The 16,140-nt window shown below is 36.3% G+C and overlaps 1 protein-coding gene across 1 annotated transcript in view; it reads left to right on the top strand.

Moving 5' to 3' along the window:
- Positions 1–16,140, top strand: part of SMC3 (structural maintenance of chromosomes 3) — a 38,297-nt gene that overhangs the window by 754 nt on the left and 21,403 nt on the right. Inside the window, exons 2-8 of the mRNA XM_036070023.2 lie at positions 476–551; positions 6,365–6,403; positions 8,847–8,914; positions 10,340–10,411; positions 10,780–10,859; positions 11,339–11,417; positions 14,880–14,997. Of these exons, the coding sequence (XP_035925916.2) occupies positions 476–551; positions 6,365–6,403; positions 8,847–8,914; positions 10,340–10,411; positions 10,780–10,859; positions 11,339–11,417; positions 14,880–14,997 (532 nt within the window). The remainder of the gene's footprint in view (positions 1–475; positions 552–6,364; positions 6,404–8,846; positions 8,915–10,339; positions 10,412–10,779; positions 10,860–11,338; positions 11,418–14,879; positions 14,998–16,140) is intronic.

Raw genomic sequence — 16,140 nt, 5'->3', positions numbered from 1 at the left:
GCCCATTCACGCTCTTGGAGAGAAGTTTCTCTGTTGGGTGTGTTGGACTTGAAGCACCCTTTTCTTGGAACGGCTGCTTACTTTGGCTGGCGGGTGTGTCCGAAAGAAGCGCCCACCGCTCCTGGAGTAAGGGAAGCGGGGGCCAGCCTGCCTGCTTGACACATTTTTATTAAAGTAATGTAATGTTTAGCATTCCAACGAATCTTATACAATGTACTTGATTTTGAGAGTTCCTTAACAGGTTACTAATTATAATTCCTAAAAAAACAACAATGCCAGTGGTTACTAATAAACGGACTGTTTTTTAAAGAAGATTTTTAATCACCACTTTTCAGAATGAGTTTCTCTTACAAGAAATAGAAAGTTCTCTATCTTGCATTACATGAGAAACCAGAAAGAGAAGAGCAAGGAAAAATGTTAGTTTAGGAGTTCTTTTAGTATGTATTCTCTGAAAAGTATCTTTTTTATTTATTAGGTTATTATCCAGGGTTTTCGGAGTTACAGAGATCAAACAATTGTAGATCCCTTCAGCTCAAAACATAATGTTATCGGTAAGTGTTGATGGTTTACAAAATCAGATTGATATGTATAGACCATTTAAATTCTGTCTAGGCTTAAGGAAAGAGGAATTGGGTTGGAATATTACATGAATTTATACATATTTTTTCTATATGAAATAGCATGTCTTTTATCTACACTGATGAATTGCTTATTTATACATTTAAAATATTTGCATAAGACGATCATTAGTTAACTCATTTTTATTTAGGTAGCCTTGTATGTGTGAAAGTGTGTCTATGATTATAGCGAATGACACTAAATTTAACATTTGAGCTATTCTGTTCTTGATATGTCATTTCCTAATTAAAATGCCCACTGTTGCCTTATTTCAAAGATGACCATTATTTATTCACAGATTGCTCCCAGATTTTTTTTTCTGTCATACTGTTTAAAGTTACACCATGCAGCTTGTTGGGAAGAGCATAAACTTTGGAGCATAACAGAATGAGTTTCAAATCCCAGTTCTGATACATACTCTTTCAAACTTGACTCCGGGAGGGGCTTTAGTTTTCTCATTTGTAAAGTGGAGCTAATGATACCCATCTTATAGGGCTGTTGGGAAAATTAAATGAGAAAGTATATGTGTGAGGATAAAGAGCTACAATGATTACTGTTCTGAAATACAGTATTTAGGGGCACCTGGGTGGCTCAGTCGTTAGGTATCTGCCTTCAGCTCAAGTCGTGATCCCAGGGTCCTGGGATCGAGCCCCGCGTCGGGCTCCCTGCTCAGCGGGAAGCCTGCTTCTCCCTCTCCCACTCCCCCTGCTTGTGTTCCTGCTCTTGCTGTGTCTCTCTGTCAAATAAATAAAATCTTTAAAAAAAAAAAAAAAGAAATACAGTATTTAGTATAAGACTCTTCGGATGAGAGTGTCCATTTTTTGCTGATACAGCCAGCAAAAGTGTTTTTTGACATCCTGCTGAATTTTTAAAGGCTAGATGAAACTCTTATAAACAGACTTCTATACGTTGTCCCCCTTATGTGGTTTATTGGTATATTAGACTGCTAGGTCTACCACTAAATATAGACTGGGTGGCTTAAAGAACAATAATTTATTTTCTGTTTTGGAAATTCAAGTCTATGATGAGGGTGCCAGCATAGTCACATTCTGGAAGTCACCATCTTCATCATCATGCTCACATGACCTCTTTGGTTCTGTCTCCCTCTTCCTTATTAGAACACTAATTCCATCATGAAGGCCCCCCCCCACAACCTGACCTGATCCTGATTTATCTCCCAAAGGCCCCCATCTCCAAATACCATCACATTTGGGATTAGGACTTCCAACATATGAATGGGGGGGAGGGGAATGACACAATTCAGTGTGTCGCACTCATCGAGATTAGTAAAGGGCAAACGTTATTTAGGGGTGCCTGGGTGGCTCAGTCGGTTAAGGGTCTGCCTTCGGCTCAGGTCATGATCCCTGGGTCCCTGCTCGGCGGGGAGCCTGCTTCTCCCTCTCTCTCTGCCTGCCACTCTGCCTACTTGTGTCCTCTCTCTCTGTCAAATAAATAAAATCTTAAAAATAAATAAATAAATAAATTTTAAAAATTGAGGGCAAGAATGTCAACTATACTTCAGTTAAAAAAAAAACTTAGGGCAAGAAAAAAACCTACCCTCAGTACATCACTTGTAGCTTGTAGTTGGAAATAAATTATGAAAACATTTTCCTCCCTGCTGTACCTATTGAATAGTTAATATAATTTGTGTGCCATAAGGATAGCTTGATCCAATATTTTACTTATATTTTGATTACAAGTGCCTTCTGATTCTCATCAATCAGAAAATCTTTAGAAATGGGAAAAAATGAATAATTACTAGATTTATATTATTTCTTACAGGTTAAAAGTAGGTGGATATCTTAATTATATCAATGGTATAATTTTATAAATGAGCTATAATGATGACCATTATTACCTATGATGATTAGATTATGTCTGTAGGATCTATCAAATATTTTTGTTTTGGCTATTTTCAGATAGCTGTTTACTACTTTGTTCGCAACATTAGTGTTGTTAATAGTTACAGTTACAAAGGAAATTGTCTAAGTGTTCTTTCTTTTCTTTGTTTTAACAAACCTAATATGATTTTACTGCTTAAACATGTTTTAAAAACAGGTACCTTAATAATATAAGAAAGATCCAAAATAGTATAGACTGAGATGGACATTAAAAATATCCTGTAAAAGCATACTACTTTGGTTATTTAATGATTTTGACCGTGAAAAAAAAAAGATTGGGAGGCAGGTATCTCTTGTGGTGATGTTTGATGTTTGAAACTCTTGTTTTAATAGTTAAATGATGCTTGAATGTACCAAGCATATACCTTTTTTTTTTTTAAGATTTTATTTATTTATTTGACAGAGAGAGATAGGGAGAGCAGAAACACAAGCAGTGGTAGTGAGAGAGGGAGAAGCAGGCTCCCCGCTGAGCAGGGAGCCTGATGCGGGGCTCGATCCCAGGACCCTGGGATCATGACCTGAGCTGAAGGCAGACGCTTAACCATCTGAGCCACCCAGGTGCCCCCAAGCATATACCTTTTTCAGGTTACCTTTTCTGTAGCTTTTTAACAAAAGAAATATATGTTAATTATAGAACATTATGGAAGAGTTTAAACGCTAAAAGGAAAAAAAACTATAAACTGTAATCCTGCCCAGAAATAGCCATTATTAATATTAACAATCTATCCTTGTGTTAAACTTGGTTTCCTAGAAAACAGTGCAAGGCGCACTCAGCTACTAATAAGCTTTAATGGGAAGGTGCAGTCTGAGGGCAAGAGTAAGTGGGAAAGCTGGTCATAGCTTTATAAAGAAGGCGCAGCTAGTTTGTGGTCAAATTAGATAACTTCCAGACGGACTTTGGGAACCCACCATGTGTGGGAAAGATCAGATGGGAAAGGAATAGTCTCTGTCTCTGATTGGTCAAAGTTTACCACACAGGGCATTAATTTCCCCCATGCTCTTGGATGGTGTTACTCTGGGGACTAACCCCCCCTGAAGTAGTCCGGGAACTATAGCCTCCTTTGGTTTTTCACAGATCTGACCTGAGTGCATACTTAGGGTAGGCTGAAACAACCTACGGTGATGGATACTGAGCCTCTTCATTGACAGGCAACCAAGACTTGGGTTGGGGCAGGTGAATCTGGGGCACATATAAACTGGATCTACCTTGTGTACATCTATATAAATATAAAAATGGGCTTGTGTAATCTGTTGGTAATCTTTTTTTTCTGTTTAAGAATAAGTCTTGGGGCGCTTGGGTGGCTCAGTCGTTAAGTGTCTGCCTTCGGCTCGGGTCATGATCCCAGTATCCTGGGATCGAGCCCCACATCGGGCTCCCTGCTCCGCGGGAAGCCTACTTCTCCTTCTCCCACTCCCCCTGTTTGTGTTCCCTCTCTCGCTGTGTCTCTCTCTGTCAAATAAATAAAATCTTTAAAAAAAAAAAAAAAGTCTTGAATATCTTTTTATAGTCATTAAATATTCAACATCCTTAAAATTATAGTATTTCACTCTGTGGGTAAGAGTAATTCTTAAAGGGAAATTTAAAAATTTTAAGTTATTTATTCATGAGTAGATTATGGTTTGAACTATATGTAATTCTTTTAATGATAAATTATCTTTTTAAACTTTTATTTAGAGATAATTTAAGATTTATAGAAAAGTTGTATAAATAGGAACAATACAAAGAATACTATCTCCATTACCCTAATCTACCTGTTAACATTTTCTTCACTTGCTTTATCATTTGCACTCACTCTCACACTTTTTTTTTTCATAGAGTAAGTTATGTAGGTCATGGTCCTTTACCTTTGAAATCAATGTAGACTTTCTAAGAATAGGGATATTTTCTTACATAAAACACAGTACAGTTACCAACTTCAGTAAATTTGACATTAATAAAATAAACTGCTCTTCATTTTCCAGTTATACTGATTGACCCAAAAACGTTCTTTGTAGTATTTTTTCCTCCTCTACTACAGGATCTAATTTAATTTAGCGTTAGGTACTGCCACTAGTCGTCATGTCTCTTTAGTCTCCTTTGATCTGGATCAGTTCCACAGCCTTTCTTTGTCTTTTATAACATTGTTTTTAAAAAATACTACATAAATGATATTACATCTGGAGGTAAAGAATCATTCTTTCTACTTCTTTTTAAATGATGTTACTTTTGATCACCCAGTCTAGGTAGTTATCTGGTTTTTCTACTGTATAGTGTTTGTTCTCTTGCAAATAATAAATAGTATGAGGATGGGAAATACTTTTGGACCATGCAAATATTGTGCTCCTTTTCAGAATTTCCCCCTAGATTTAGCATCCATTGATAATTCTTGCCTTTATTCTGATGGTTACAAAATGATGATTTTCCATTTCCAGCATTCCTTTCACATTTACTGTGTGGTATTCTGTGAGCAAGAGTTCTCCTTCCTTAGCTCTTTGTCATTTTATTATCAGTTTGGAGTCATGGATTATTTCCCCCTTCCAGCACAAATTTATAATTCATCCAATTATTTTGGTGCTCAGATTGTCCTAGATTAAGCCAGTGGAAATCTTTTTCAAGCTGGCCTCTGTGTCATATGCCTTTTTTATTTTTTTTTTTTAAGAATTTTTTTTTAAGATTTTACTTATCCATTTGACAGAGAGAGAGAGCGAGAGCAGGAACACAAGCAGCAGGAGTGGGAGAGGGAGAAGCAGGCTTCCCCCCGAAAGGAGGGAGCCCGATGTGGGACTCGATGCCAGGACCCGGGGATCATGACCTGAGCTGAAGGCAGACGCTTAACGACTGAGCCACCCAGGCGCCCAGTCATATGCCTTTTTTAAAAAGCGATTTATTACTTTCTGGCACAACAGAAATGATTTTTTTTTAGGCTTTACTTTGCACTAAAGATGATAACTGTAAGGGCTAATTTGTTCAGGATATCTTGGTCAAGATGAGAGAGATTGGGAATTTTGCTGAACAACAAAATTCAAATGAATTCATTAAATCTGAAACATTTGATATCTTTTTATGTATAGAATTGTTTATTTTTGAGTTCAGGTAGTTAAAAAAAAAAGTGCCTTATACTTAACCTATACTTTTGTGATTCTGAGATTATACATGATATGTAGGGCTGATCATAAGTACTTTAATAAGCAAATAGTTTGAGAATTTAAAATGATTATTTAACCATTAAAAATTTAAGTAACATGTGAATCTTTAAATTATTAAAAAGATTCCATTATATATAATTTATTTTTTTATTTTTTTCCATTATATATAATTTAAAAAGAATTATATGTCCATAGTAATGATTGTAAATTATGAAAACCTGGTAACGTTTGGTTATTCCTATTAATTTTAAACTATTAGAAAAGAGCAAAAGGGTGCCTGGATGGCTCAGTCGTTAAGCATCTGCCTTCAGCTCAGGTCATGATCCCAGGGTCCTGGCATCGAGTCCCACATCGGGCTCCCTCCTTTCGGGGGGAAGCCTGCTTCTCCCTCTCCCACTCCTGCTGCTTGTGTTCCTGCTCTCGCTATCTCTGTCTCTGTCAAATAAATAAATAAAATCTTTAAAAAAAAAAAATAGAAAAGAGCAAAAGAATCAATGAAATAAATACAAGAAAAAACCATCTGATGTCTATACAAAAATTGTACTCATTTGGTGATTGAAGCTGTTTTGTTTATTGATTTCTTTTGTTTACTCTTTTGTATTTAACTTCAAATATTAAGATGTTAAGTTAGTAGAATATAAATTTTTTAATACTTTCAGTAAAGTTTTAATTTTATTGGTTTCTATGCAAAGTAACATGTACTTTTTGAAATTTTATAGTGGGAAGAAATGGATCTGGAAAAAGTAACTTTTTTTATGGTAAGTATTGTTTTTTAAATTCTAAATATGTTAAGACCTGGGTATCTTCAGGTAATTTATTTTAAAAATTGGTTTTCTAAAAAATAAAAATAAAAATTGGTTTTCTGAGAGGCTCCTTCTGAGGGGTGCCTGGGTGGCTCAGTTGGTTAAGCATCTGACTCTTGATCTCAGCCCAGGTCTTAATCTCAGGGTTGTGAGTTCAAGCCCCTCATTGTGCTCCATGCTTGGTGTGGAGCCTACTTAGAAAATTGGTTTTCTGAGGTTGTGTCTGCATGAAACTCAAAATACTTCTTCACACAGCGTTGTAGTTTAGTGTAGAGGATTTCAAGTATAATGATATAATAATCTGAGTTCTCTATACCTAGTGATTAATTAGCTGAAAAACTGGGCAAAACAATCTCTTAAGGTACTCTTTGCACTTTAAAAAGAGGTCTTTGAGGGCGCCTGGGTGACTCAGTTGGTTAAGTGACTGCCTTCGGCTCAGGTCATGATCCCGGAGTTCTGGTATCATGTCCCATATTGGGCTCCTGGCTCAGCGGGGAGCCTGCTTCTCCCTCTGACCCCATCCCCTCTCATGCTGTTTCTCTCTCTCTCTCAAATAAATAAATAAAATCTTTAAAAAATAAAAATAAAAAGAGGTCTTTGACCTGCCTACTTTGATGGGTTGTGAGAATCATGAGATAACACAAATGGAAGTGCTTTTTAAACTTGAGTGCAGTATCTAAATTTTGCAAATGCATATATATATAAATGTATGTATATATAAAAATATAAATGCAGTAGAATAGCTAATACTGTTTTGGAGAATGGCTTATCTTTCTGTTTCGTTTATTTATTTATTTTTAAAGTAAGCTTTGTACCCAATCTAGGTCTTGAACTCATGACCCCAAGATCAAGAGTCACATGCTCTACTGACTGAGCGAGTCAGGCACCCCTCTGTTTCATCTTCTAGAAAAATGCTTTCTAAATCATTTTTTTTGAAGGATGGAGGGGTGTAAAAAATCACAGATTCAACAAAGACTGTTGTCAATTTGAAAGTAGTTAAATAGGGGCGCCTGGGTGGCTCAGTCAGTTAAGCGTCTGCCCTCGGCTCAGGTCATGATCTCTCGGTCCTGGGATCGAGTCCTGCATCGGGCTCCCTGCTTAGCAGGGAGTCTGCTTCTCCCTCTGACCCTCATGATCTCTCTATCTCATTCTCTCTCTCAAATAAATAAATAAAATATTTTTTTAAAAAAAGAAAATAGTTAAATAGCTTTGAAAATTAAGTGGGGCACCTGGTGGCTCAGTCAGTTAAGCGTCCAACTCTTGGTTTCAGCTCAGGTCGTGATCTTGGGGTTGTGGGATCAAGCCCCCCATTGGGCTCTGCACTTAGTGCAGAGTCTGCTTGAGATTCTCTCTCCCTCTCTCTCTCTCTGCCTTTCCCCACCACACTCTCATTCTCTCTCTCTCTCAAATAAATAAATCTTTAAAAAATGCAATTAAGTATAATAATGCCTCTGTTAAATCCTTTGGAAAGAAAAAACATTTTAACAGTTTTGGACTATACAAGAAGCAAGTTGAAAAATATTGAACCTCTTAGTTGAGTAGTGCTTGAGGAATAGCGGGGAACTTAGTAAGTATCCCTTCTGTGCTCACAAATCAATAGGCCTTCAGTGGTTGTAATTTGGTGATAAGAGAATGGGATTGAAGTAGAAGTACTTCATGATCTCCAGGGGATGAAGGCAATTTGAATCTATCCTCCCAAGGTGATTATAAAAGATAGGTGATTATAAAAGATAGGTGATTATAAAAGATAAATCACTCCACCCTTAGTGTACACATTCATACATGCACACTCAACTCTTAGAATGTCAAAGGTCTCCTGGGGGTGGACTGGAAACAGGACAGCTGAGTAGAGTTTCATTTCTAGGACAGGGTGGTCTAGTTAGGTACCCTATATAGAAGCAGGAATAGTTTCTTACAGCAGATAAGGGCAGTGCAAGCATTGCAGTAGAAGGTGGGAATCTGAAATAATGTCCCTGTATTTCCCACTTAGTTCAATTTCTTTTGACAAAAAGTATCCAGTTAAGGATATTCTAGAAATATATTCTATTTTGTTAATAAATATTTTGATGTATATTATTTATATCTAGTGGGTACAAACAAAGTGTTAACCACTCAGTGTATACTTTGATCAAGAGGTAGACTTTAGTTTGCATGTCTCTTTTTGTTACCTCAGTGTTCTCTTTTTCTTCCCTTAAATGTTTCAGTGGAAACTTCTTAGTATTTTTCTTATCATTTCCAAGCTAATTAGTCTGAAATACATGCAAATCTTCTGCATATATGGAATAGATAATCTACTTTATCTGCCTTGTTGATTACCTGGTAGAAAGTATGGGGAGTTATAAATAAGGCATAGATGTTTGTTTGGACTGTACTAATAGTTACGTTTTTGTATTTTTAGCAATTCAGTTTGTTCTTAGTGATGAGTTCAGTCATCTTCGTCCGGAACAGCGATTGGCTTTGTTGCATGTGAGTGAAATTGCGTTGAGAGGTTACTGATACTATGTATTTTTTAAACTACACTGTTGATTCTGATAAATAAAATAATCTGTTCAGGCTTCAGATCTTTTGTAAACATGATACAGTCTCTCTTTAAGTGTATTAATTCTGCTGTGGAGTTTAGCCTGCTATATTAATGCATGACGAAGGCCTAATTTTTATATAATGGTAAGAAAATTATAGGATTTTTCTATAGATGGGTATGTCTTCCATATAAATTATTTATTAAGAGTATGGTCTGGTAATGCTCAGAAGCAGGTTTGCTGAGGAGAAAAAAAGAGTTTGAGATTGGGAATTAGGAATTTTGAGACTTAGAACCAGAAGTTAATTGGGAGCATAGGGAAGCAACAGTTGCAAACTAAACAACATACTTGTTTTATTTTTGGCCGTATTTGTAAGTCAAATGGTAACAGCATTTTCCAATATGAAAGGTAAGTGTATTTATAGTAAATAAAATTGTTAGAATTTTTCATTGAATAATTATGAATAACGAACTAAAGAAATTTAAGGGTAAAAAATTATAAAAGGCTATAATAAAATGATAAGATTTCTTTTTGGTTTGAATGTGGCTTATAATTAGTTTTAAGACCAGAAAGTGAAATTCCTTAGTATATCTCAATAGAGTATCTCACAGTTATTAGGGAGGTGTTTTGGTTGTTTTTGTTTTTTTAACCATTATCTTTTATTTTGCTCTCTTAAACTTGAATTTTTAGCCCAGTAATCAGAACTGGTTACCTGTAGATGAACTTTTTTTTTAGGTTTCTAAGATTGGCATTGAAAGAATAGCCTCTTTAAGTATCATTCTTTATTGTGTTGAATCACTATGTAGTAACAGTTTCTAAACTGGAAATTCTCTGGACTTGGTATAGCAGTAGCTGGGTCATAAGTTGGTCTATATGTGACACATGTTAAATGTGTGTCTTGTCATAGCAGATTTAAGATTATGTACCATATTGCAAATTGTTTAAAAAAGCTGAGTTCCAGTAATTATATAATTTGTTAGGGTTCCTTTCCAGCATTAAATGAGTCTATAAGAGAAAAGCCTCAAGTGTTATAGGTATTAGCAAATAGGTAGAATTAGGTGTGCCTGGGGTCTTAGGTTCTAATAAAGTGGTCTTCAGAACAAGACCTAAATACATCTGACTTTGATATCTCTTGAATAGTTCTCATGTTTTTAGTTAGAATCTAAAGCCATTTGGTTGAGAAGTATTGTTATCCTAAGCCAGTGTCTTTGCTCTTTTGACAAGAAGGGTATATACTAGTCTGATAGAAATTTTTCTCCATTGAATTAGGTTTGTTACCATGCACTAAATTTTAAAGGTATTTAAAGGAAAAAAAAAAGATAAAGAATGTGAAAATACCAGTTAAATGATGTTTATTTTTTGCATGTTTTAGGAGGGTACTGGTCCTCGTGTCATTTCTGCTTTTGTGGAGATTATTTTTGATAATTCAGACAACCGGTTGCCAGTGAGTAATGGCTTTTTTCCCCAGTAATAATGTTGAGAATTTTATTGATGCAGCTGATTTTCTTCCAAGCTTTGAAACATTTACAACTGTACTTAAGGTCTTATAATTTAGTTTTTGCTAAAATAGCTATACAGTTTACATATTAATTTTGTCTTAAAATTATAATGAACATTCTAGTAAACATGGGGGTGTGTAAGCTGTTGTGAAAAAGTGTCTGTCTTAAGAATTGATATTCATAGCATATCTTTAGTGAGAATTGAAGTTTCAAAATAATTGTTATGGTTAGGGACTCTAGAATGACCTTATTAATTAAAAAGTTTCCCACTTTTACTGTGAAATTAATTTTAGGCTTTTACATTTTTTCTTAGATTGATAAAGAAGAAGTTTCACTTAGAAGAGTTATTGGTGCCAAAAAGGATCAGTATTTCCTAGACAAGAAAATGGTCACGTAAGCATTTTCTTTACATTTTAATTTCTTTACAAAAGAGTGAAAGTACTTTACTTAGCTCATTATATGGGTTTTATATATGCCTCGTGTTCAACAAACCAGTATTTAGAGCATTAACATAAGAAAAAGGATTCTCGGGGCACCTGGGTGGCTCTGTTGGTTGGGCATCTGCCTTTGGCTCAGGTCATGATCCCAGGAGGCTGGGATCGAGCCACACATTGGGCTCTCTGCTCAGTGGGGTGCCTGCTTCTCCCTCTTGCTCTGCCTGCTTGTGTGTGCGTGCTCTCTCTCTCTCTCTCGCTCTCTGTCAAATAGCTAATATCTTTTTGGGGGAAAAAAAAATCAGGATTCTCTGAGGCTGATACAATAGGTGGTTTAATGACTATAGTCCCTCATGCTCCTTAACCCAGGAGTCAGCCTTCATTTTTTTGCTTATTGGGTTATTTATCTGAAAAAATTTTTTCAATGTTTATTAACAGGAAAAATGATGTGATGAATCTCCTTGAAAGTGCTGGTTTTTCTCGAAGCAATCCTTATTATATTGTAAAACAAGGAAAGGTAAAAAAATTGTATGTCGTTTTTTTATAGAATTTGTTTTCTGAGTATATTCCCTTGAATGATGAACTTGGCTTATTGTTTTTAGTGGTTAAGTTGAAGCAAAAATGGACCTTACTGTCTTTTGTTTTCATTGATTTATTTTGTATTGATAGTATTACCTTTTATGTGGCCATAAAGTACAAAGTAGATCTATTGTGTAGTGGGATGGAATCATTTCTGCAGTTGGTGGATTTTGTCTTCTTGGTGGCCTATATCACTTAATAAGATGTCCTGTACTGGAAGATGTTTTTGGTTTGTGAAAGTCACAACGATCTTATTTAAGAATAGTATAGAGGGGTGCCTGGGTGGCTCAGCTGGCTAAGCGTCCGACTCTTGATGTCAGCTCAGGTCTTGATCTCAGGGTTGTGAGTTCAAGCCCTGCGTTGGGCTCCACGCTGGGCATGAAGCCTAACTTAAAAAAAAAAAATACTATAGAAATTCTATAAAAATAACATTTGAAAAAAATTACTTCCTAGGGGCGCCTGGGTGGCTCAGTCATTAAGTGTCTGCCTTCAGCTCAGGTCATGATCCCGGGGTCCTGGGATCGAGCCCCGCATCGGGCTCCCTGCTCCGCGGGAAGCCTGCTTCTCCCTCTCTCACTCCCCCTGCTTGTGTTCCCTCTCTCACTGTGTCTTTCTCTGTCAAATAAATAAATAAAATCTTTAAAAAAAAAAAAATTTACTTCCTAAAATTAATGCTTTGTTACTTAATATATCACACAGCTAAAATAGTTAGAAAGCTTACATTGCCAGAAATCTGCCATAATGCCACATATTATTTTTTCTTGTAGAGATTATATTTTCTATAGTTTTTAGTAGTTACATACTTTTACTGTTTCTTCATATACTTTAAACTATATCTAAGATAATTTCTTTTTTTAGAACATAGCCTGCAGTGTTCTCATAGTTTGTTGTAGTGTTTTTTTTTGGACTAGGGGAAAGTTCTTTTTAAATGTCCACTTATTTCATATTGGAGGATTTTTAGATATGTGTTGGAAAGGTAGCATCCAGGAGAAGTGATTAGGAAGAGTATGGTGTTTTGCATTTGGGAAATGCAGAACAAGTTTTTGAAAAGACCAGCTTTATAAGCAAGGAATTTCTTTAAAAGGAGGCTGATTATGAAAGACTATTTATCTGAGTCTTCCCTACGCACATACAACATAGGCCCCTATACTTCATTTCAGTTTCTACTTATATGTCATTTCATATAAGCCATCCAGGAAGTTACCTCAACTAAAAGAGCATTGCCTTTACTCCAGCCCTACATGTTTTCTCTGTTCTCTGTTTTTCCTAACAGTTACACTGTACTGGTGTATATTTATTTCCTGTTGTCTTCCACTTAGAATGTAAGTTCCAGGAGGGAAAGACCTTTTCTTTTCTGTATGTTCATTGCTCCTTTCCCAGTGCCCAGCAGAGTGGCATAATGTTGTAAGCATTTGTTAAATATTTTTTAAGTGAATACGTTGAATGACCATATTTGGGGTAATCAGGGATAAGGATCTGACAGAGGGGGTGCACCTGGGTGGCTTAGTCGGTTGAGTAGCCGACTCTTAATTTCAGCTTGGGTCATGATCTCCAGATCCTGAGATCAGGCCCTGCGTCAGACTCCATGTTCGCTGGGAAGTCTGCTTGGGGATTCTCTACCTCTTCCCTAGCCCCTCCCCCCACTTGAGTGTGCGTGCTCACTCTTTCTCTCTCTCTCTCAAATGAATGAATCTTTAAAAAAAAAAAAAGGATCTGAAGAGGGATTCTTTGATTTATATGCTTTTGATAGACCATACTGTCTTAGTTCAGAGCTGGTTCTCTTTTTATGTGAAAGTGAGAGTAACTCACTTCACTTTTTTAATGCAGTGAGAGCATTTTTTGCCTTTAATGATTAGTTTTATTTTTATGAATATGGTAAACTCATGCTTGTTGTTTAAAGTTGCATGACACTAGTTTGTACCACTTTCTGTGGTTTTTTGGCCATATATATTTTTTCAAGATTTTATTTATTTATTTTAGAGAGTATGCGAGCAGGGAAAGGGGCAGAGGGAGAGAGAGAATCTCAAGCAGATCTGCCCAGCGTGGATCCCGATGTGGGGCTCCATCACATGCTCTTGAGAGCACGACCTGAGCCAAAACCAAGAGTCGGACACTTAACTGACTAAGCCACCTGGGTGCCCTGCCATATATTTTTAAGATTTTATTTTTTTTAAATTTTTTTATTGTTATGTTAATCCCCATACATTACATCATTAGTTTTAGATATAGTGTTCCATGATTCATTGTTTGTGCATAACACCCAGTGCTCCATGCAGAACGTGCCCTCCTCAATACCCATCACCAGGCTAACCCATCCTCCCACCGCCCCCCCCAGAACCCTCAGTTTGTTTTTCAGAGTCCATCGTCTCTCATGGTTCTTCTCCCCCTCCGATTTCCCCCCCTTCATTCTTCCCCTCCTGCTACATTCTTCTTCTTCTTTTTTTCTTTCTTAACATATATTGCATTATTTGTTTCAGAGGTACAGATCTGAGATTCAACAGTCTTGCACAATTCACAGCGCTTACCGGAACACATACCCTCCCCAGTGTCCATCACCCAGTCACCCCATCCCTCCCACCCCACCCTATTTTTAAGATTTTAAAGATGCTTTTGCTTATTTTATTTAATGGTCACTACCCCTGTTAGTTATTTTTATCTGTCTCTATTTAAAGCATACCAGTTTTGGGGTACCTGGATGGCTCAGTCAGTAGAGCATGTGACTCTTGGGGTTGTAAGTTTAAGCCCCATAATGGGTGTAGAGTTTACTTAAAAAGTAATAATAATGCATACCATTTTTGTTTTTTATATATATTATTTTTTTTTAAGATTCTATTTTAGAAAGAGTGCACACAAGTGGGGGCAGGGACAGAGGGAGAGAATCTCAAGCAGACTCTGCCCTGAGCACAGAGACGGACTCAGGGCTTGATCTCACAACCCTGAGGTCATGACCTGAGCTAAAACCAAGGGTTGGACGCTCAACCAACTGAGCCACCCAGGTGCCCCTGTTACATTTTTAATAGTGTCATTATAGCTTTTTAAAAATATAGAGTGATAGGTTCCCCCTTGTAAAAATACTTTGCTCTTTCCAAGTGGAGTTCATCTTTTGTACAACTTACAGTGTTGACTGAGAAAAAGTAGGGTGATGGGATGTTTATTTTTCCTTCATTTTTAATTTAGAGTTTTATTCATAAATTAGATTGATGAATGTATCAATTCTATTTGGATTTTCATTTGATAAATTTCATTTAAATAAAGGACATATAGGTGTGTAGGTATATGCACTGCACAAATTACATTCTTTAAGTGATACTGAAAACTTAGCATGTGAAAACTCTTTCAAGGTAGAGTTCTTAAAGAGCAATCTGTAGCTACGTAATAATTATTTTTATAAAATTTGTAGATCAACCAGATGGCCACAGCACCAGATTCTCAGAGACTAAAACTATTAAGAGAAGTAGCTGGTACTAGAGTATATGATGAACGAAAAGAAGAAAGCATATCTTTAATGAAAGAAACAGGTAAAGAAGTGTGATTCTGCCTTATTTTATGAATTACTTTTTCATTGTGTTATTATAGTTGAAAGGGCTTCTATCTTTTCTCACCGGTATACTGTTTGGTAATTGGCCTATGTACTGAATGGAGAGAAAATTAGTTCGTGACATTTTAAGTTTTGAGATTTCAATATAAGCTCTCTTTAAATAAAGAATTGCTGTTAGATAATAATGCCTTTGTAGGTCAACTATTTTGTGCCTCCACTGTCCTCATTGTTAGTGAGGATAACAGAATTGGATGCAGTCCTCAAAAAAAATTGCTGGGAGTGTCAGCTGGCATTAGGTTTTAAGTTGTTCAGGAGCAAGTAAATGGAAAACTTTGAATCTTCTTTAGTACATGTATTTATGGAAACCCTACTTTGCTTTTCAAGTTCTGTGTTCTGTCATGTCTTAAGAGTCAGACAGTCTTGAGTTCAAAATCTGACTAATAACTAATAATTAACTGACACTGTGACTTGATCTCTCTGGTCTAAAACCTCTCCATCTGTAAAATTCTTTTTCATAGTTTATGGTGGTGAGTAGAGGAGCAGAGTAGCACCATGATTGGAATATAGTGGGTGTTCAATATATGGAAGTTATAGATAATGCTATTACTATAAAAGTTGAAAATCAGTGACATCAATGATATTAGTAGGGTTTTTTTAAATATTGTGGGAAGGCACAGTTGCCTTTAAAGGAAGTTTGAACTGAGGCCCTTAACCACATGTAATAAAAGAATTAGTGAACACTGGTTCAAAAAGATACATGCACCCATATGTTTATTACAGCATTACGTAACAGTAGCCAAGAGGTAGAAGCAACCTAGGTGTCCATCAATAGACGAGTGGATAAAGAAGTTGTGGTATATGCATACAGTGGAGTATTACCTAGCCACTTTTTAAAAAATGAGATCTTGCCATTTGTGACAACATGGATGAACCTAGAGGGTATTATGCTGATGAAATAAGTCAGACAGAGAAAAGCAAATACATGATTTCACTAATATTTGGAATCTAAAAAAAACCAAGCAAACAAAACAGACTCATAAATACAGAGAACCACCTGGTGGTTGCCAGGGTGGTGGTGCAGGGGGAAGATGGGTAAAATAGGTAAAAGGGATTAAGAGGAAAA

Source organism: Halichoerus grypus, chromosome 7 (genome assembly GCF_964656455.1).
Source record: "Halichoerus grypus chromosome 7, mHalGry1.hap1.1, whole genome shotgun sequence".
NCBI lineage: Eukaryota > Metazoa > Chordata > Mammalia > Carnivora > Phocidae > Halichoerus > Halichoerus grypus.
Note: the sequence above shows the minus strand (reverse complement) of the source record. Positions and strands in the feature narration are given on the sequence as shown.